Raw genomic sequence first — 21,850 nt, 5'->3', positions numbered from 1 at the left:
CACATAGAACATGAAATAGCAGGACATTGTGCAGTTCAAACATGCTCTGTATTCAGTATCATAAATGTGTTCATCTCTAACCCAAGTTCATTTTCCCATTTGATCCATACAACACGTGATTGCAAAGCAGTCTGAAAATCTCATTTTTTGAACATACTTAGACCATCAGAATTCTCTGTTTTATTTCTCAACCTTCTACAAACCAATTCTCCTTGATCTCTCGTGAAACAACCCCCCAATCCCAGAAGTGAACAATGATGAAACTGCAGAATCTGGTTCAAACTGAGGCTAAGTAAAGGGTAAATGGATCTGAGAGCAAGAATGTTCTACACCAATCCTCTCGATATCCAATTAGACAAAACTGAAAATTACAAAGGATCACTGTCACACAAGTAATACCTTCCTGAGAATGGAAAGATAAACCTGAGAGTCTTCAGTGTGGAACCTGATTCCATGTTTAGAAAACAACATTGTTATGGCAATGCCCAGATGAAGAGTGGGAGGTGGTCACCTGTATTGTTAAGGAAACGTGAGGTTTGTGGTTGGCTCACCTCAGAAGTGGAGAAGGCCAGGATGGAAAAGTCAGCGTGGGAATGGGAGTGGGAGTGGGAGTGGGAGGGGGAAGGGGAACATGGAAACGGCTTCCAATCACTCGACTTTGTCTCGAGCTATTTCTGTGCTGAGAGATGGCTGAAACCCAAAAGCAGAAATGCAGCCTGGAGTACTGAGGATGACAGATTGACAGATTCATATCTGGAAGGTGACAACGTGCCCGAGGAACGCGGGAGATGTGTATAGAACTGATCATTTGTATAAGGTACAATAAAGGGCGTTTTTTTTAAAGAATGAGTAACAACAACAGTTGTCAAGGGAGGTTGAAGTAATGCAGAAGCAAATGTCTTCTTTCCGTCTTTGTGTTTAAACGATTCTGCCTAATTCTAAACTGAGGACTTTGATACGGTTGCAAGGCATGACTCCATTATTTCTTGTTCGCCAAACCCTGTTTCTTCGTATGTGCAACCAACACCACGGCAAATCATCTGATTTATAACATGCATATTTAAAAATATTAAGCTGCGACACGTCGAATGCACAATATCTTGCCCTCCTCCTCCCCCTTTTCAACGTCCACAGTCAGTGAAAACATCATGAACTGACAAACGGCCGCCCGCGACCAGACCCCATTCGGGGGTTTCTTACCCGTTGCAGCAGCTTCCACCGGTCTCTGGCCAGGCCGGTGTCCGGGATCAGCCGGCACGTCCCGCCGTTCCCATGGCAGCCCCTGTCAGCAGCTGAACCGGAGCCGGGCGCCGTGTTCTCGTCGCCAGGGTCACATTCCATCGGCGCGGTCTCCAGCATCGGCGGCGATAGGCAACTGGTCGCAAATAATTGGCAACAAGCTGCCACAAGTGTCTCTGTGTGAACTACGGGGATACTTTGTTGTTACCTAAACAGCACATGTTTCACAGTGATCCGCGCCGGCGATTGTTCTGCGCTCACAATGTCCCGGTCTTTTCAAGGCACACAAATTAAAAAGGGGCGAAGGGAAGGAGGGCGAAAAAAAAGTAACAGTCACAGCCGGCTCGCGTGCATTTGTTTCACTTCCGGTTAGAAGGAACTGCAGACCAAAGCGATCAAGTTTGAGTAGAAATCGACGGGAGAGGCAGCAGCGATTGGGCGATGAGTGACGGGTGGGTGATGGATTTATTCTGTCTCGGAGTTACTCGCACGCTGCTGCGTGCACTCGAACAGTGTACTGGGATGTGAGGTGCACAGAGAGCCTGTTGTGATTAGTGTTTAATTGTAAACAGAGGATATGTATAATTCTCACCTTTTTTTAAAAAAAGGTAGGGAAATTAAGAAAGGGTCTTGCCCCCTACAGTCGTTGTTTGCCTGTTTCGTTTGTGGACTGAGATTAAAATGCCTCGTGTGGTCATTTTGCTTCAAAAGATAAAGCAGAGTTTCCAATCCAGCTGCTTTGCAGCAGCTTCATGTGGTTTGAAAAGATCCTCGTATGAAACTCGCAGCTGGGGAGTCAGGAAGTTTGCGAAAAGTTGTAAACATTTAGAAAAGGGAAACAGTAATAAATGTGAAGCGTTTAATTATCAGGTGAGTACCGTCCTCCGTGCATTAAACTCGCCATTTATAAGATATTGAAATGGATTAATGTGGTGTTTTGATAAATTTAACGGTACACTTACGTTTATTATAGTAAGTTAGTTTCAGCTTTCACACCTGAGCGCTTTATTTCTTAAGTAAACATCTCCCAAAACGGTGAATTGTATTTATGGTTGATGCTTTCCCGTTACATATCACTATGTGGTCGGTTTTGAATGAATTGGCCGGCCCACGGCTCGGTCACGTGATTGTACGCATCACCTAAAGGTCAGGTGTCCATCACTTGACCTTCGACCTCACTGTGCACTTGCTACTGAGATCAGCTCTCTGATCAATGGTGGAGAAAGAAATGGGGCATTCTCCTCATCGGCTGCTCAGCTTTTTGAGTGGCATTAAAATAACTTCCTTTCATTTGCACAAAGTGCCAACCCTACCAAGAAAGATAATTATTTTCTCCTGTTTGCCATGTGCCTGTTGAAGGCCATGATTTATTGCCCATGCCTTGCTGCCCTTGACAGGTGTGACGACTTATTGTCTTGAACATTCACAGTCCTTTTGGTGGAAGTGCTTCTATAGTATTTGTTAGATTGCTAACTCCACAATTTATACCCAGTAGTCATAAACCTTTGCTGAAATACTTATAAGTCAAGATGGAGTGACAGAGAGGAACCTGCAGGTGGTGGTGTTCGCATCCACTTGAAGTTATGGTTGCTGTCAGAATAGACTGGGTGACTAGTAGATCAAGTTGATTTTATTGTCATAGTTACACTAAAACAGCAGCACTAAGCAGTAGCCAGGGCAGAATGTGGACTGTGTGGACATTATACAAGTCAGTGAAGAGAGACAAAAGGAAGCTATATTTTTGTCCACTAAGGTCTTGTTTTTGCAGAATCAGACGCAAGTCCACAGTGGTTCAAGAGTTGGCTGATTGTTGGGGATGGGTTAGGGATGTGCTGATGGTTGTAAGAATGTAGCTGTGGTGTGGGGCTTCAGACTTTTCTACCTCATGTCCGACAGTAGCAGTGAGAAGACTGCATAGCGGAGAAGGTGGGGATCCTTTATGACAGATGCTATCTTCTTGACACAGCATCCTCTGTAGACATTGTCAGTGATGGGGGGAGAGAGCTGTGCCAGTGATGGACCAGGGTGTGTCCACTACTCTCTGCAGCCTTTCTCCTCCTGTACTTTCGACTGGCTATGCCAGTCAGTGATGCAACCAGTCAGATATTTTCAGCAGTGGGATAGAGTATTTGGTGACATGCTGAGCCTCAGTAACCATCTCAGAGCATACATAAGATATAGGAGCAGAATTGGCCCATTGAGTCTGTTCCACCATTCAACCATGGCTCGTCCTATTTTCTCCCCCTCCTCAACCCCATTCCCCAGCCTTCTCTCCATATCCTTTGATGTCACGTCTAGGTCTTTCCACTTGCAGGCATCAACTTCCTCATTGGCTGAGGAATTGTCTGTGGATTACCCATTCTACAAATCATCTGTGAACATTCCCACTTCCCACTTCCGGAAGGCCTGATGAAGTTGGTTGAGACCTGGACAGTCCTCTGTAAACTTCTGATTGATGTTCTGAGACTGAGATGACTGAATTTAAGTAACCAGAACCACCTTCCTTTGCACAAGGCATGATTCCAACCATTTACGCTGAAGCTGCTGAAGCCAAGCTCAGTCAAGTGTTGAGGTTATTCACTCTCACATCTCTCTGGAATTCAGCTCTTTGGTCCACGATAGTGTTGGGATACTGGGTGGGTGAGTACATGCCATTTAGTGATGAATAAAATAGACAGTCTGGGTGAAAATTAGCTAGATCAGATGTATCCTGCTTCTGAGCAGATTTTGGGAGACAATTTTCCACATTGCAGCCATTTTTAAAAAAAAAAAGGCTAGGCTAAAAATACGGCTAATTTTCACACACTGATCTTCAGTGTTACTGAAAAGAACAGCTGCGATGTTGTTTAGTCCTGTAATAACTGATGTATCCAGTGCTATCAGCCATTTTGTGATATTGAATGGGATGAGCAGGTCAGCTGATTGGAGTTTCTCTGGGGATGCGGTTGTTAGGAGGAAATAGTAAGGATAATCCTGGTTTCTGGGAATGGACCTGACAATGCCTGAGCCTAATCGTCTCTTGGTGCAATATATTTTGGTGGACTGATGTATTGATTTTGTTTCTCATTTTAAGCTTCCAAATTTTAATTTTGTACTTAAAATTTTTAATGCAACAGACTTGACCACAGGGCAGAATGAGTCACTGTCTTCTCAATTAATGCAGTTCTACAGGTTTAGACAATGTAACATGTAATCTCTGTCATTAAAGGGACCAATAACTGCTTATAACCATCTGTTAAAATGATTAGATTTTGAATTATCTACAATATGTTAATTTTGTACAGATTTATTTAAAAGAAATTTCATAGGATAAATTAGGTACAGCTTCTCATCATAGAGTCACTGAGAAGAAGAACACATCACAGGCCCTTCAGCCCATCTAGTCTGTCAAAACCATTTAAAGTGCCTCCTCCCATTGATGTTCACTGGGAGCATAGCTCTCCATATCCCTGTGATCCTTGTACCTATTCAGACTTACCTCAAATATTGAAATTGAGCTCACATAGACTAATTGTGCTTTCAGCTCATTCCACACTCTCAAGACCCTCAGTGAACATGTTTCCCCTCATGTTCCTCTTAAACTTCTCACCTTTTCACCCTTAACCTATGAACTCTGGTTATAGTCCCACCCAACCTCAGTGGAAAAAAGCCTGCTTGCATTTACCCTATCTATGCCCCTCATAATTTTGTATACTTCTATCAAATCTCCTCTCAATCCTCCACGTTCTAACAAACCTGCAGTCCTAACCCATTCAATCTGCCCTTATAACTTGGGTCCTCCAGACCTGGCAAAATCCTTGTAAGTTTTTTCTGTATTCTTTGAACCTTATTTACATCTTTCCTGCAGGTAGGTGACCAAAATAATCACTTTTGGAATAGTGTTTTGTTTTGTCAATTAATTTTTGGAAAATAATTCTGATGATTAAAAGTGAATCTATATTACTTTGGATATGGGCTGCATATTCCACATCCTACCTTCATGTTACAGGCAGAAAGTTTTCTTTAAAAATTATGGCTGTTGAGTTAATTCTATATTTAACTCATTAGGATCTGAGGAAAGACAATAACAAAACAGTAACATCTTTGTACATGCTAAATAACCCATTTGGATTTCTTTCAATGAAGTTTGTGTTTTTTCTCTTAAGGAACTTCTACAAGCAGAACTAAAATATTACAAATCAAAGTCACACAAATATCATAAATTGGAAGATAGGATTAAAAAGAGGTTAGAAACAATTTGTGACAAGTATGCCTCCAATAATAACAATCATGTGGTAAGTGTAATTCTTCTTGTCTCTTGAAATAATACATGTATTGCTGATTTCCAGCACTTTTAAAGTTTTTTTTTTCTGAAAGCAACATATTGATGAAGCTTGGCCCACTCAATTTATGAGACTTGGATTGTCACTTATTTCTTATTAAATAGTCAACTGGACATTACGGACACTCCCTCTCATTAAACCCCTCCCCCCCCCCCCCGGCCAGGACTGGATTAACCTAGTAGCAAAAGTAGCATGTGCTATGGGCCCTGCACTTTTGAGGGCCCTGCCCGCATTAAATGCTTGCAAGCTGCAGTCTGGTGAAATCAGCATCTCACAGTATTCTCATGACTGTTAGAGTGAGTTTTGGGTAGACAATTCATTTACACTTAAATCAATGACTTCAGTCATCAGTCTTCTGTTTGACAAAGTACTGTGGATTGAGTTCATAACAATGCATTTTCTAAAAGCTGTGAACCCAGTTTCATTTGTAACAATGCAGCTCTGGCGCCTCTGAGACAAGAATGCTAAGTTTACAGGTAGTTGCGATTGTGAAGACACCATATCTATGCTTTTTGTATTTGAATTGTCCTCTATGTTAGCACGTAACAAACAAAATAATGTATTATGGATTTAACTTGAATTCCTAAAGGGCATGAATGCCAGTTTAGGCATACTGGCGCCGGTAGAATGAATTTAATCAAAAGATGTGAAAACTCCAAAGAATTGTCTATAACTATGAACTGTCCTTTGTGTTTAGCAAATAAATATCAAGCCTCAGTCACAAGGCGGTTAGACCTGTTCTGCCAGGGGTCACTGCCTGCTGTAACCTTGTTTTGTCGAATAAAGAAACTGCCTTGTACCTACCAGTAATGCAACGCTCTGTGATTTCATCCACGCCACGACGACAACAATCTGGCAATGCTGTTGTTTTCATGTAGGTAACAATGAGCAATAGAGTCAGAGATATTGGACGTCATTATGCCTCTGGAAGTACAAAACGTAAAGTGAAGGAAGAAAAAGAAAGAAGAGACCCAACTTGTGATATCAAAAACACGTAAGTTGATAGAATATTTGGATGTTCATGGAGATGGTGATGGTGCTATAAAGGCTGAAGCTGGAAATATAGGAACAACTAGTAGTACTGTGGCAGAAGGCATGATAGAGCAACAGCCAGCATCCATTGAATGCGAAAGAACAAGTACTCTAATGATATTGGTGAATGGCCAAACAATCTAGATGATCGTGATCGTGAATAGCAAAGGGAAGTGATGAATGTCAACATGCTGAGAGTGATTTCTCTCCATCCATGCGATTGTATGACAATGAAAAGAAACCTCAGCACTGTCAGAAGTCTTATTTTACATTTGTTCATAAACCTACAAACAAGCAACATGCAAGAAATTGGTTATGCTATTCAGAAAGCAAAGGAAGCCTATTCTGTTTCCCATGCAAGTCTATGACGTTAGGATGTTCATCAAAGTTTAGTGAAGAGGGGTTTAATGACTGGAAAAATGCCAGCAATATATTACGTCGACATGAAGAAAGTTCCTCACATAGACAAGCTTTAATTTCACTGTTGATGTGCAAAAACAAAGCTAAACGTGTGAAAGAAATGGAGACTGAACAAAAGTATTGGTGCACACTTCTAGAGTGAATAATTGAAGTTGTAAAGTTTTTAGCAGAACGAGGCCTTTCGTTTCATGGTAGCGATGAAACTGTTGGCTCTCCTCAATGGAAATTACTTGGGGTTGTTAGAATTACTGGCCAGGTTTGACCCTTTTCTGGCAGAGCATATAAGTGCTCATGCAAACCAAGGAAGTGGGCATAAATCATATCTATCTAAAACAACATGAGGAATTCATCAATCTGATTGGATCCAGCGTACTGGATCACATTATCAGTGAAGTGAAGAAATACAAGTATTATTCTGTTTCATTGGATTCTACTCCAGATATATCTAATGTGGACCAGCTGACTTTGTGTGCTATGTTTTGCCGTCTGGACCAGTTGAAAGATTTGTGAAGTTTTTGGATATGGAAGGTCATAGTGCTGAACAGCTCGTTCAAAGTTTACTTGACTTTTTAAAGGAAGATGACATTGATATAAAAGACTGCCGTGGTCAAAGTTATGACAATGCCAGCAACATGAGTGGCAAGTATAGTGGCTTACAAGCACGAGTTAAAGAGCTGAATGAGTTTGTGGATTACATTCCAGGTTTTGCACATTCACTAAAATTTGGTTGGAAAATGTGCTGCTGAATGTTGTCAAGAAGCATTAATTTTCGTTGAATTTGTAGAAAGCCTGTACACTTTTTTTTCTGTTTCTACTTGTCGGTGGGATCTCCTTTCTACTGCATTATCTGATGGTGGTGCTCATTTGCCCATTGTGAAAAAAATGTCAGATATCAGACGGGTAGCTCGTGCAGATGCAACAAAAGCACTTTTACACAGCTTTTCTGCAATAAAACAAGTCTTGGATGACATTTCAAATAACAATGATCAGAAGGCAGAGCGTCGACAACTGACTCGTGGACTACTTTCAACCACGATGAAGTTGGAAACAGGAATAATGGTCATATTGTGGGATCAAGTATTGCACCATTTTCAAGTGACCAGTGCTTCTTTGTAATCTTTGGCCAAGACTTGAACACAGCTTGTGCACTGTATGAATCCTTGCATGGATATATTCAAGCTATGCAGTCTACTTTTTTAGACATAGAGCAAAAAGCCAAGGATCTGACTAAGTGTGAACATTATCAACAGGAAACTCGAAGAAAACACAAGCAAAATCGCACATATGATGATTCCAGTGGTTCCAGCACTCTTGATTCACTTGTTGAATCTCAAAAGCCTTCTCAGAAGCTTAAAAGCCAAACATTTCTTGCCATTATTGACGACTTGCTTCCTGCCCTGTCAAAAAGGCAGAAAGCTGATCTAAAAGTGTTTTTTGGATTCCTTCATCAGTTACAGTCGTTTACACCTGAAGAGATCGTAAGGAGGTAATCAAATCTTATTAAATCATATCCGGAAGATCTGGAAGAAAGTCTTGTGCAGTTTACTGAACTGTTGCAAACTGATCTTGCTTCTCACATTGGTGCCAAACAAGAGCTTGTAAAGTTACAGTTGTACTGTTTGATAACTGACAATTCTTTGGAGTCATGTTTTCCAAATGTAGAAAATGCCTTGCGCATCTATTTGTCACTCATGGTTACCAACTGCAGTGAAGAATACTCATTTTCAAAATGGAAAAGGATTAAAACTGAACTGAGGAGCACCATGGGTCAAAACAGATTAAACAATCTCACTCTAATGAGCATTGAACATGAACTTCTGCATGAAATAGACGTTTCCAGTATCATCAACAAATTTGCTCATGCTATATCTAGAAAATCTAACTTTTAAATCGTAGTTTTGTTACTTTTGACATTTGAAATTGATACCTACATGTAAGTAATACTATTACTGAAGTGTCAGACATTTGTCATATTACCTGGCAGTATAGCAAATGGAAAAAATTGAATTACTTTACTATGCAATTAAATAATTTATGTTTTAATACTTATGTGCATTTTTAAAAAATTTAGGGCCCCTCTATAATGTATGCTACAGGCTCCGCACTAGCTTAATCCGGCCCTGCCTCCAGCCACCAACCATCAACCTTGCCCCATGCTTAATGTCCTGAACGAAATTCGCTTGGTTAGTATTAGCAACAACAGAAGCACAAAATATATAACTCATTTTTCCTATAGAGTCCATACCAGCTCTATGTACGAACAATACTGAGAGTCTCACTTCCCTGCCTTCTCCCTGAACCTCTATGTCTTTGGATGTTAGCCGGTTGTGCCTTCATTCTTTCCACTGAATCTCACTGCACTACAACACCTGGCAGGTATCTCATGTCAAATGTAACCCTTCTACTTAAGAAAGGAGAGAGGGAGAAATTTGGAAACAATATACCTGTTCACTTGACATAGGCTGCTCTCCCCCCCACATTGTAGCCATTTGGGTAATGGAAATTTTCCATTGTGGAATTTACAAATTATTACCCAGAAATTTCAGATTCACAATAAAAATAGTTCTAACTGAATTTATGAGAAATAAACAGAAGATGTAAAAGAAACAAGTCTTGTGTGGCAGTGAGGTCAGTATGTATATGACGTCGCTGCATCCAGCTGTTCACAGGGTATACTCGTTACCTGGATAGGGTTCAAGTGTCATTGAACCTTTGCTCGTACATTACTGAGTGGCATTGTGGGAAGTGAGCAGGATTCAAGGGGATGTGGGCAAGGACTTGGCAAAGGCAAAATAGAACGATGCAGTATTTTCAAAACAGCAAGAGATTGAGTTGTAGGTGTTCAGAAGAACTGAGCTGTCCTTGCTCCTTAATTACTGAAAGTTAGCATGCAGATACGGCAAGCGTTTATGCAATAGCATATTGGTTTTTATTGCAAGAGAAATTGTGTACAAAAGCAGATTCATCCTCTTTCTATTATATATGGCCGCACCTGGTCATATTACAATGATATTAAGCCCAGTTCCATTCTGTCTCGCATCTGTTCATCTCTACATCTTTCCTGAAGTGTGACATCAGAACCAGACATTCTGTAAATGTATCTGAACCAGTGTTCCATAAAAGTACATCGTGACTTCTTTGCTTTGAAAATCTGCTTTTGTAGCTAAGGCCAATGATCCTGTCTGCATCATTAACCACTTAGCCACCCTGGCCTGCTACTTTTTTAAGGGTTATGTAAGTAATGAGTCTTGAGGAATATTTTTCCCCATCAGTAAAACAAATCAGAAAATTTGCATCCCTTTCTATTCTTACATTTTTTAAAAAATCTCTTCTGCATCTTGCAGTTTCAGCAACCCTTTCCTAGCCCCAACCATTCCAAGTAATTCCCTAATTGTCAGAATTAGATACCAGTAAACTTCTCCGAATGTTTTACAATGGTTCCACATTGGCACTTTTTTTAAATTTCTTCCTAACACACCAATTCTATTTGCCTGAGAATGGGGAAAGGAGTCACATCTCTTATTCTGGTTTGGAAAACTGGACACCTTTTGCAATCCCCACAGGGTTTTGACTCTGCTTATTAGAAGTTGCTTTCAACAATATTTTTATTAATCAGCTATTTGAAAAAGCTAATACTGGTAGAAAAATGTTGATTCATTTTCCATTGTTTATAAAATACTTGTTGGAAATAGAACATTCACCATTGCTTCTTGTACTTTTGTTTTGGGACAAAAATTGCAAGTTTTAAAAAGAGAAATTCAAGACAGATCCTTGCTGACAAAAATATTCCACTGCCTTGAGCTTGTTTTGTGTTGTCTCCTTAAGAATTCTGTGTTTATGTAGACAGGACCAATACATTAGTGGATTGTATGAATGATAATAAATGTGACTTGTGCTGATATTATTAATGTTGTTTCCATAGATGCATGTGGATGACACTGAGTACTTTGAAGATGATGGCTGCATTTATAGAAAACTTCAGAATGGTACAGTCTTTCATTATAATAAATCACCATAGAAATCACATAACATTGGAACCCAATTGAAGCCACAAACTAACTCTATAATGGGAGAATGGCTCTTTTCCCTCAAGGATATTGAATCATAGATCATCTGTAAAATTATCACTGAGAATTTTCCCAATGAGACTCTAAAAAGGCTTAAAAGGTTGCTCTGGAGCAATCCCAACCTTGTAAACTTGTGTGGAGATGTTTTTTTTATTGTACTGGCGAGAAATTAGAAATGAACATAAAAATGCTGCTCATTCTCAGCAGTCAGGACTATCTTTGGAAAACCATACAAATAGTGTTTTGTGCTTGAGCCTGAACTGGGAGGTGAGTTTGTGCAACCCACCCCTTGCCCATGCCTGAAAACTAAGGGAGTCTCTGAAGCTAAGCTTATTATGGTGCTTCATGTCATATTGCTAGTAGTAGGGCTATGTAATGTACAGGAACCCAGGCCAGATATGTAAAGTGAGGGAAAAACTGAGCCAAAATCACAGATGGATGACATGCAGAAATGGCCAGCCCTGATGTAGACAAAAGATTGAGTAACCTAAAATTGGAGAACATGATTTTGAGTAAGTGCAGAATATGTCAGTGTTTACAGGTTCAATGTGCTGGCCAGTGGTGGACTGACATCAGCACTAGACTTCAAGGCGAGTGTTCCTGGGTTTGAATCCCGCCAGCTCCTTGCAAGCTTTCCATTTGTGCTGGGTTGAGTGTCGAGCTGGCGACTCGGCTTCTTTTTTAAGACAAAAAAACAAACAAAATGCTAAAGAAACAGCAATGTTGCCGCCCGATGCGCCACGAGGTACAGAGAGGAATAACAACAACAGCAGCAAGTTCAATGTACAAGGTGGAGGATAAGCTGTTGTTCCCCGAGCTTATGTTGGGCCTCATTGACAGTGAAGGTCATCACAGTGAAGTCAGAGTGGGGTGATGAATTAAAGTGGCAGACAGCTGGAAGTTTTAGTCACTGCTGTGAGCAGAACCTTGGTGCTCCACAGAGCAGCACACAGTCAGGGTTTGGTTTCTCCAGTACAGAGAAAACGTCATAGTAACAACATTGTACCTCAATGACACACACGCAGCCTCAGCCAAGGCTCGAACTAGCGACCTTCAGATCACTAGATGAACGCCTTAACCACTTGGCCACGCGCCAACACCCTACAAAGTACCCAGGACATCTTTAGAGAGCGGTGTCTCAGAAAGGCAGCGTCCATTATTAAGGACGTCCAGCACCCAGGGCATGCCCCTTTCTCACTGTTACCATCAGGTAGGGGATACAGAAGCCTGAAGGCACACGCTCAGCGATTCAGGAACAGCTTCTTTCCCTCTGCCATCTGATTCCTAAATGGACATTGAATCCTTGGACACTACCTCACTTTTTAAAAAAATATACAGTATTTCTGTTTTTGCACGTTATTTTAAATCTATTCAATATATGTAATTGATTTACTTATACATTTTTTTTCTCTCTGCTAGATTATGTTTGCATTGAACTGCTGCTGCTAAGTTAACAAATTTCACGTCACATGCCGGTGATAATAAACCTGATTCTGATTCTGAAATGAAGCACACTGGATTGGAGAAAAGTGCAAGTGAACTGAGGGCTTGGGTCCCTAGATAATGTGGGAAGCCTTTCTAAGTGAAACAGTGACCTGTTGTTCATTTAGATGATCTGTTAATGTTGGCCAAATCAGTGTAAGTGAAAGGGCTTGACCAGAAGCATTTGCTTTCATGGATGCTGCCTGGCTGACTGAGATTCCAACAATGTGTTTCTCACAAATCTGCAAGAACTGATTTTCCCCTCTAAAGATCTAGATGAATGTGACAGTAAATTTAGAGTAATTTTCATATAGCTAATGTTTTATGAATATATGTATTTAATTTTTCCTTGGCTTGTTACAGTGTTGTCTTATTTTGAGCTGTGTTTCTGGAGTTGGCGTGATTCCATCAATTTGTGGCGAAGCTCTTTTCAATTAGCATATGCAAACAGATATTAAAGGAAACTTTCACCAGGCAATGAATGACATTGTCACACAACTTTCAGTGAACTAGATTTGATCCTGCCCTCTGGTACGGTTTTTGTAGAGTTTGCACATGAGACTCAATAAACTGAATGGCTTCCTTCTGTCATTTGGAAATGTGACTGGTAAGGAAAGGGCAGAATCCAGAGGTGGGGAGAGGGAGTAGTAAAGGCTGGCAGGTGGTAAGTGAGACCAGATGAGGGGGAAGATGGGAGAATAGCATAGAAGGGAATGATCTGGGAAGCCAAGAGGTATTAGGTAGAAGAGGCAAAGAGCTGAGGACTAAGGAATCTGATAGGAGAGGACAATGGACAATGGAATAAAAGGAAAAAGGTGAAGCTCCTTTTGATTTGCCGAGACTGTGAAATGTGCTAGTTAATTCCATGCTGGAACATGACTGCAGTGATTTCCATGTTAAATCAGCCCTCCGGAAATGTAGTCAACCTCTTTCAGCCAGAAATCCTGCTTGTAATTTTCACTTACCAGTAATGTAATTTCCATTTCAGGAATGATGTGTGGTACTGTTATCTTGAGGTGCATCTGCTGTTGTGCAGAGTCTTCTGAATAAGCTTTTTTTTATTCAGTAGGAGCTGGAAACTCTAGTTCAGTAGATTACTACCTTCTCTCCTTTGAACTCTCCCCCACTTCCCCACCACACCCCGTCCTTTCCATCCTCCCCACCGGGCCTGATCCCAGACTCGCCTGAAGCTCTCCTTCCCGCACTCTGCAAATGGGGCAGTGTGAAGGGAAGTGTTGGGGTAACCCTGTCAGTCTGAACACCACTTCAGCAGGCCATTAAACAGAGTAATTACCAGTGTGATATTCCAACTTTGTCCTGTGTCAGAAGAGTCATACTTTTATTATTGTGCAGAATGCTGCCTTTAACATTCCCCCCAACCCCCATCACTACTGAATTCCTAGGCTCATGTGTCTCACTGGCAGGCTGTCAGATTCCACAGGAAATGTAAAAGCAACATTTTGGTCTCAGGCAAATAAGTCAATATTGACCATTTCAGTGTCCATATACACCACCCCCCACAGTTCCTCCCCTCTCCCCAAGGTTCTACTATTTACAAAGGACATTTAAGCTGCCAATGGAAGCTCCCAGGACAAAGCAATGCAGTCAAAGAGAAAAAGTGCAAACTCCACACAGACAGCACCAGTTATTGGGTTATTGGAGCTGAGCAACACATACAAAATACTGGAGGATCTCAGTAGGTCTTATGGGTAGAAACAAATGGTTGATGTTTTGGGCTGAGGCCCTTCATCAGGACTGGAAAAGAAGGGGGCAGAAGGCAGAATAAAACAGGAATTGGATAACGGAGAGTAAAAACTGAATTCAGAAACGAACTAAGTGAGGAGAAAGTTAGGTGGGTGGGGGAGAGGGGAGAAGAATGATGTAAAAAGCTAGGAAGTGATAGGTGGAAGAGGTAAAGGGTTGAAGAAGAAGGAATCTGATAGGAGAGGACGGTGGGTGATGGATTAAAGGGAAGGAGGAGGGTAACCAGACAGGGGTGGCGGGCAGATCATAAGCATAGAGGAGGGGAAGAGAAGAGTGAGAGGGTCACAAAAAAGGGGGAAAACATGCTATTTGGGGAGTGGTTACGGAAAGCTGGGGAAATCAATGTTCATATCATCAGGTCAGAGACTACCAAGTCTGAATATGAGGTCAAATTGACGACTTGATCTAACTTGCTCTTCCAACTTGGTGTCTAGCCTGATCATGGCAGTAGAATAGAATTGATATCAGTGGCCAGTGGGAGATCCTGGTTGTTCTAGTGGTTAGAGTGAAGGTATTCAACAAAGCAGCCCCTCGTCTGCGCCGAGTCTCCCCATGTAGAGGTCATGTGGGGAGCACCGGGTGCATAAATGACCCAAACAGATTTACAGGTGAAGCACCCCCTCTCTTGGAAGGACTGTTTGTGGTCCTGAATGACGGTGAGGGAGAATGTCAGCAGTGGCACTTAGCATGGTTAATTGTCAGGATGGGCTTTGTTGGAGAGGGATGAGTGGATAAGGGAGTTGCTGAGTGAGTGACTCAGAGAGGGGAGGGAGGGAAAAGATGTGCCCGACGGTTGGACATGATGGATTTTAGAAAAAAAATGTTATTTCTCTGATGTCCGAGAATAGAAAGCTCATCCTCAGAGCAGATATGGAACAAAGAGAAGGAAATAGCATTCTTACAAGTGACAGGGTCGGAAAATGTAAAGTCAAAGCTGTGAGAGGCACTGTGTTTATGGAAGATGTCAATAAATAAACTGTCTCCGGAAACGGGGACAGCAATCAAGAAAGGGGAGAGAGGTGTCAGATAAGAATCAAGAAATTTGAGGACAGGGTGGAGTTGGGGGCAAAGTTGTTTAAATTGACAAGCTTAGCATGGGTGCAGGAAACAGCACCAATGCTGTGTCAGTGTAGCGGAGGTAGTCTGGGAACATTACCAGTGGGGTCCTGGTTCAGGGGTAAGTAAGAGGAGGTGTCCAAGAGCTGTCATCTGGCCTCAGCAAGGTCCCGATGAAGATTAGAGGCTCGCTTCATCGAGCATCTTCACTCCATCCAGCACAACAGCCATGATCTCACTGTGGCCACACATTTTAATTTCACACTGACGTATCTGATCAAGGCCTCCTCCACACCGAAGCCAGGCTGTGTTGGTGGTCTCCAATTTGGTGGCATAAGTATCAATCTTACTACTTCTGGTAACCACTCGCTATGTTTCTTCCACACGCTTTCCCCCCCCCCCCCCCTTGTTTTTTCATTCCAGTTGCTCTCTCACTCCTTTTCTGCCCACAATTTCCCAAATCAGTCTCGGCAAATCAAAAGGAGCTTCACCTTCTTCCTTTCATTCCATTGTCCACTGTCCTCTCCTATCAGATTCCTTAGTCCTCAGCTCTTTGCCTCTTCCACCTAACACCTCCTGGCTTCCCAGATCATTCCCTTCTATGCTGTTCCCCCATCTTCCCTCTCATCTGGTCTCACTTACCACCTACCAGTCTTTACTACTCCCTCTCCCCACCTCTGGATTCTGCCCTTTCCTTACCAGTCCTGATGAAGGGTCTCAGCCCAAAACATCAGCTGTTCATTTCCCTCCACTGATGTTGCCTGACCTACTGTATCCCTCCAGCATTTTGTGTGTGTTGCTCAGGATTACCATCAGCTGCAGAATCTCTTGTGTATGTGTGTCCCTGGAGCTGTAGTTTCACTGTTTGCATTGCTTTAAGTTGTTTATTAGTCGTCTCACGAAGAATTTCATGCCATTTCTGTAACATCCAGATTTACTCCTCCAGATGAAAGTTGTAGAAAAAGGGAAGTGTTTGTGCAAAGATAGTACCTTGAGTGCCAGTGTAATGCAGTTTTGTGTAAGAGCTATATAATAATTCAGAACTGAACATTTTAACTGATCTGTTTTGTATCCTGCACTATAAACATTGCTCGTGTCCACAGGTTCTCCTGAAGTTGTTCTCTGCCTGGATCGGCTACAGTTTGTTCAAACAAAAGATGCTCAAATTCAGCGCATCAGAGTCTCACCAAATCAGAAGTATTTGGCTTCGAGCATATGTACGACATCAGATGAACCCACTTGCGTTGTGGTAAAGCTTGATTCAAAGCCGGTGGTGGCACATGTTTTGCCGAAAGCATTTAGTTTTGGTGAGTCCTCATCCAGTAGAGTCATCCTTTATTGCAGCGGAGTGCTGTCACTTTTGCCTGCACTGTTCATTCTTGCTCTCACTTTGCTGTCTCTGTATTTTGGACCATAACTTGCATGCCTGACCTACCAAATGGACCTGATCCAACGATGTCTCCAACCATCTCTGACCATAATTAGCAGGCCATCTGAACTCCTCATCTGATGCCCCGATGGCATTTAATTCTGCTGTATGTGCCTTGTGCAGGATGGACGTGGGCTGCAGGGAGCCTGCACATTATCACTTCAATATAACTTTCCATTTGCAGAGCAATTTTCACTTTGAGTCTTTTGGGATGGGGTCAGAACAGGCAATGTGAGGCTGAGATGGAGAATATTTGAATGAAGAAGGTTGCTGCAGATTGAGGCTGTGCAACACTCTGATAGTCTTAAAGGAGAAATGGGATCATAGATAAAGATCTGAGACCTGAGGAGTAAGAGCTAGTGAGAAGCAGGGACTCAAAGCAGTTAATGTACTTTTGCAAGTCTTTGCTTTAAAATCAGCAAGTAACATTTTGATCTATTACAGAATGGGCCACAGATAACTGCCTATTCTACACCATTTTGGAGAAGCTTCAATCCCAACAAGTTTTCAGGCTTCTGCTGGGAGACCAGAGAGCAACATCTGAAATGGTTTACAAAGAGAATGATATCAGGTATTACAAAGCTGGAACAAGACATACATAGCCTAGTCATATTGGTGTTTGAATGAGATTGTTCATTCAATGTTGCCCAGTCATTTTCTGGTTATTCCAGTAATTAGCAATTACTTTCAAAGCAATGCTACAGATTTGGATGTCTATTAACCTTTATATAGCAGAATTCTCTTCCTTCATTCCATCTTGTCCCTCATTCTTAAATTAGTTTGTTTGTAAACTCAAAACAAATTTGTTTCCGTACTTGGGGGGTGGGGGGGGGGAGATATTGTCCAGCAGTCGGGGTAGGAATGTTACGAACTGCAGCATGTCAATATGTAAGATTGGGCTGCAACCCCTCCACTCTTCCAATGGTAGGACTTATTCTGTTTCTAACCTGATTTCAGATGAATCACTAGCAAAATAGTTGTCTAAAGAAATCCTCCTATTTTTAAGGTCTTTTGTGGAGCTAACTTGCAGCAAGGATGGAAAATACATCACCATCAACAGCAACAGTAAGAATAGTTCAGAGGTTTGGTTAATTGATCGAACGCATCCACTGGAGGTGGCCAGGGTTGTGCAAGAGCGACTTCCTGATCTCATTTATCACGTGGAGCACTGGAAAGACCAGTTATATATTCTGACCAATTTTGGTGCCTCAAAAGAATATAGAGTAAGTTCAAATTAATATAAACATCTTGCCTACAAATTAATGTGTAATATAATTAAAACACATTTGGAAGACAAGTTCATCCTCCAGATGGGTTGAATAAACTGTCCTACAGATCTGTTCATCAAGTGATACACTGTTGGAGAGTTGTCACTGTTGTAATTTAAAGAGCCCTGGTGCTCCACTTCCGAGCGTTGTGATCCCACATAAATAACCTGTTTATTGTTTAAGAAATAAATATTTATGATAATTTTAGGAGGAAGCTTATGGTCTTTAAATAATGTTTGGCAAGTGGGGTCTTGTTTAACTTTTGATCCAAAAACCAGATGCCATATAGAGTGGGAATAGGCCAATTAGCCCCTCTAGGCTGCTTTGCCATTGGATAAGATCATGGCTGATTACCTCAACACTATTCTCCTGCCTTTTCTTTGAATTACTCTGATATTCAGTAAATGTTGATGTGAGTTTTTACTGCAGTCAGTGACTGGGATTCCATAGATCTCCAGTGTATTTAATTCCAAAGATTCACCAACTCATGAATAAATTTCTCCTCATCTCATTACTAAATGGCCTAGACTTGTTAGCCAGTGGATATATCCTCCCTGCATCTATCTTTGTATCTTTTAAGCATTTTGTATATTTCAATGAGGTCACCTATAATTCTCCTAAACTCGAGAATAGTAGACCAGGAACCAGTCTGACAAAACATCACTGAATTCTCCATGACTTCTGTCACCTCCATTGGAATCTCACCACCAAGCACATCCCACCACCCCCTCTCCCCCCAACTTTCCACGGGAATTGCTCCTGTATGCGACTCCCTTGTCCACTCGTCCCTCCCTCCTGATCTCCCTCCTAGCACTTATCCTTGCAAGTGGAACAAGAGCTACACCTGCCTCCCTCACTACTCCAAACAGTCCTTCCAGGTGAGGTGACACTTCACCTGTGAGTCTGTTGGGGTCACCTCCTGTATCCGCTGCTCCCACAGTGGCCTTCTGTATATCGGTGAGACCTGACATAGATTGGGAGACCACTTCGCCGAGCACATTTGCTCCATTCGCCAGAAAAAGCAGGATCTTCCAGTGGCCACACATTTCAATTCTACTTCCCATTCCCATTCCAGTGTGTCAGTCCACGGCCTCTACTATCACAATGAGGCCTCATTCAGGTTGGAAGAGCAACGTTCTGTATTTTGTCTGGGTAGCCTCTGATCTGACGGCATGAACACTGATTTCTCAAATTTCTGGTAATTGCCCCCCCTCCTCACTATTCCCCATTCCCATTTCCCCCCCTCACCTTATTTCCTTACCTTCCCATCACCTCCCTCTGGTGCTCCTTTCCCCTTCCCTTTCTTCCATGACCTTCTGTCCTCTCCAATCAGACTCCCCCCTTGTTCAGCCCTTTATCTCTATCACCAATCAAATTCCCAGCTCTTTACTTCACCCCACCCCCCTCCCAGTTTCACCTATCACCTGCTACTTCCTCCTCTCGCCCCATCTTCTTACTCTGATTTTTCATCTATTTTTCCAGTCCCGTTGAAGGGTATCGGCCCGAAACTTCGACTGTTTACTCTTTTCCATTGATGCTGCCTGGCCTGCTGAATTCCTCCAGCATTTTGTGTGTGTTGCTTGGATTTCTAGCATCTGCAGGTTTTCTCTTGTTTAGTTGTCTTTAGATAGGAAAGTTAGAACTGTACACAATACCTCAGGAGTGGTCCAAGCCTAGACTTGGAGTCTATGGTAACAAAATAGGGTATTTCCAAGATGCTGAGTTCAAGGCAATTTGTTAAGAAATTAAGCGCAATTCTCTGTTCTTGGTCTGTAACCCTGCAGTTACTGTTTTCAAGTGCTCATTCCCTGCTCTCTGTCCATATCCTTTAAGTTATTTCTCCTCAGGTGTTCATCCAAGTAGCTTTTAAAATATGGCTACCACCTTTCAGTCAGTAACTTCCAGACCCTCACCATTCACCAAGTGAAATAATTTTACTCACTGTCCTCACATCCTCCGACTTAAATCTATGTCCACTACTTACTGACTTCTCAGTGAAACAACTCTTCTGTTTAGGTGGCTGAAGCTTCTTGAGTACTCTTACTCCTCCGCAAAATCTTCCCTACTTTCTTTTTTTCCAAACAAAACCACACTAGACTAGGCTGTGTCTCTTCATTATGATAATTCTCCATTTCTGGCTTTATTCTGCACAAATCGCCACACAATCTTGAGTGCTACCATGTTCTTCCTGTAGTGCTGTAACAAAATGCGGTGGTTTGTAGTCCAACCATATCTGTCATGTCAAATGATTATCTTCAAAAGATAATGGAAAGAAATCAGTTACTGAAGAATATGACAAACAGTGAAATTTGTTCATTGATCAGTAATGAATACACATATAAGACCATAAGATGGAGGAGCAGAATAGGCCATTTGGCCCATCGAGTCTGCTCTGATATTTCATCACAGCCGATCCAATTTTCCTCTCAGCCCTAATATCCTGCCTTCTCCTTGTATCCCTTCATGCCCTGACTAATCGACCTCTGCCTTAAATATGCACAGAGACTGGCCTTCCACAGCAGCATGTGACAGAGAATTCCACAGACTCTGCACTCTCTGGCTAAAGAAATTCCTCCTTTTCTCCATACTAAAAGGATACCCCTTTATTTTGAGACTGTGTCCTCTGTTCCTAGATTCTCCCACCATAGGAAACATCTTCTCCATATCCACTGTATCAAAGCCTTTTGGTTTCAATGAGGTCACCCCTCATTCTTCTCAGTTTGAGTGGATACAGGCCCTGAGTCATCAAACACTCTTCATATGACAAGCCATTCAATCCTGGAATCATTTTCATGAACCTCCTTTGAATCCTTTCCAGTTTCAGAACATCCTTTCTAAGATACGGAGCCCAAAACTGCTCATAATACTCTAAGTGAGGCCTCACCAGGGCTTTATAAAGTCTCGACATTACATCCTTGCTTTTATATTCTAGTCCTTTTGAAATGAATGCTAACATCGCATTTGCCTTCCTCACCAGACTTCCACCATACTGCTTCTGTCTTCCACAGTGAAGACTGATGCAAAATACTTAGTCAGTTTGTCTCCCATTGCTACATCTCCGGCATAGTTTTCCAGCGGTCAGATATGCCCTCTCACTTCTCTTTTACACTTTATGTATCTGAAGAAACTTCTGATATCCTCTTTAATATTATTGGCTGGCTTACTTTCATATTCCATCTTCACCTTAATGACTTTTTTAATTGCCTTCTGTTTTTAACAGCTTCCCAGTGCTCTAACTTTCCACTAATTATTGCTATATTATATGCTCTGTTTGGCTTTGACTTCTTATCTTAGCCATGGTTGTGTCATCTTGTCTTTAGAATATTTCTTCTCCTGCGCCTTCCGAATTGCTTCCAGAAATTCCAGCCGTTGCTGCTCTGCTGTCGTCCCTGCCAGCGTTCTTTTCCAATTAATTCTGGCCAGCTCCTCTCTCATGCCTCTGTAGTTCCCTTTACTGATACATCTGTATTAGTAATTAATATTCATCAAGTATACTCCCTTAATTTTTTGGTAATTAGATAAAATAACATCTATAAATTTGTAGAGTAAGCTTTGCCAGTCCTTGCATTCAGAAGATTGTGGATTTAAATCTTACTCCAATGCAAAAGCTACAGTCCTAGTTGGATCAGTAATGGTGGATTGCTCTGATAGTCAGATAACTGCTGACCTAATTTTTTTACTGTGACAGTGATAATGACAGAACAGCCTAGAAAGGCCAAGTGGTCTACTCCTACTCTTATTTCTTAGGTAAAAGTACCCAGGAATATAAAC

At 41.8% G+C, this 21,850-nt stretch overlaps 2 protein-coding genes across 7 annotated transcripts in view; one reads left to right on the top strand and one right to left on the bottom strand.

Annotated features, from left to right (window-relative positions):
* Nucleotides 1-1,592, bottom strand: part of camkmt (calmodulin-lysine N-methyltransferase) — a 332,954-nt gene extending 331,362 nt beyond the window's left edge. Inside the window, exon 1 of one of the 3 annotated variants that reach the window (XM_073050676.1) lies at nucleotides 1,201-1,592. In XM_073050676.1, coding sequence (XP_072906777.1) covers nucleotides 1,201-1,359 — 159 coding nt within the window. In that variant the 5' untranslated portion in view covers nucleotides 1,360-1,592. The remainder of the gene's footprint in view (nucleotides 1-1,200) is intronic. The other 2 variants (XM_073050675.1, XM_073050678.1) reach the window with 2 other exon arrangements.
* A 1-nt stretch (nucleotide 1,593) lies between these two features.
* The window catches only part of prepl (prolyl endopeptidase like), a 51,459-nt gene continuing 31,202 nt past the window's right edge, over nucleotides 1,594-21,850 (top strand). For all 4 annotated transcript variants that reach the window (XR_012099565.1, XM_073050671.1, XM_073050670.1 and 1 more), the window contains exons 1-6: nucleotides 1,594-2,109; nucleotides 5,385-5,513; nucleotides 10,936-10,999; nucleotides 16,486-16,689; nucleotides 17,256-17,382; nucleotides 17,818-18,034. Coding sequence is in view for 3 of the 4 variants with exons in the window: in XM_073050671.1 (XP_072906772.1) it covers nucleotides 1,921-2,109; nucleotides 5,385-5,513; nucleotides 10,936-10,999; nucleotides 16,486-16,689; nucleotides 17,256-17,382; nucleotides 17,818-18,034 (930 nt within the window). In the remaining variant the exon portion in view is untranslated. The remainder of the gene's footprint in view (nucleotides 2,110-5,384; nucleotides 5,514-10,935; nucleotides 11,000-16,485; nucleotides 16,690-17,255; nucleotides 17,383-17,817; nucleotides 18,035-21,850) is intronic.

The sequence above is a fragment of the Hemitrygon akajei genome, chromosome 7, assembly GCF_048418815.1.
Source record: "Hemitrygon akajei chromosome 7, sHemAka1.3, whole genome shotgun sequence".
Lineage (NCBI taxonomy): Eukaryota > Metazoa > Chordata > Chondrichthyes > Myliobatiformes > Dasyatidae > Hemitrygon > Hemitrygon akajei.
This window is presented reverse-complemented; position numbering and strand designations above follow the sequence as displayed.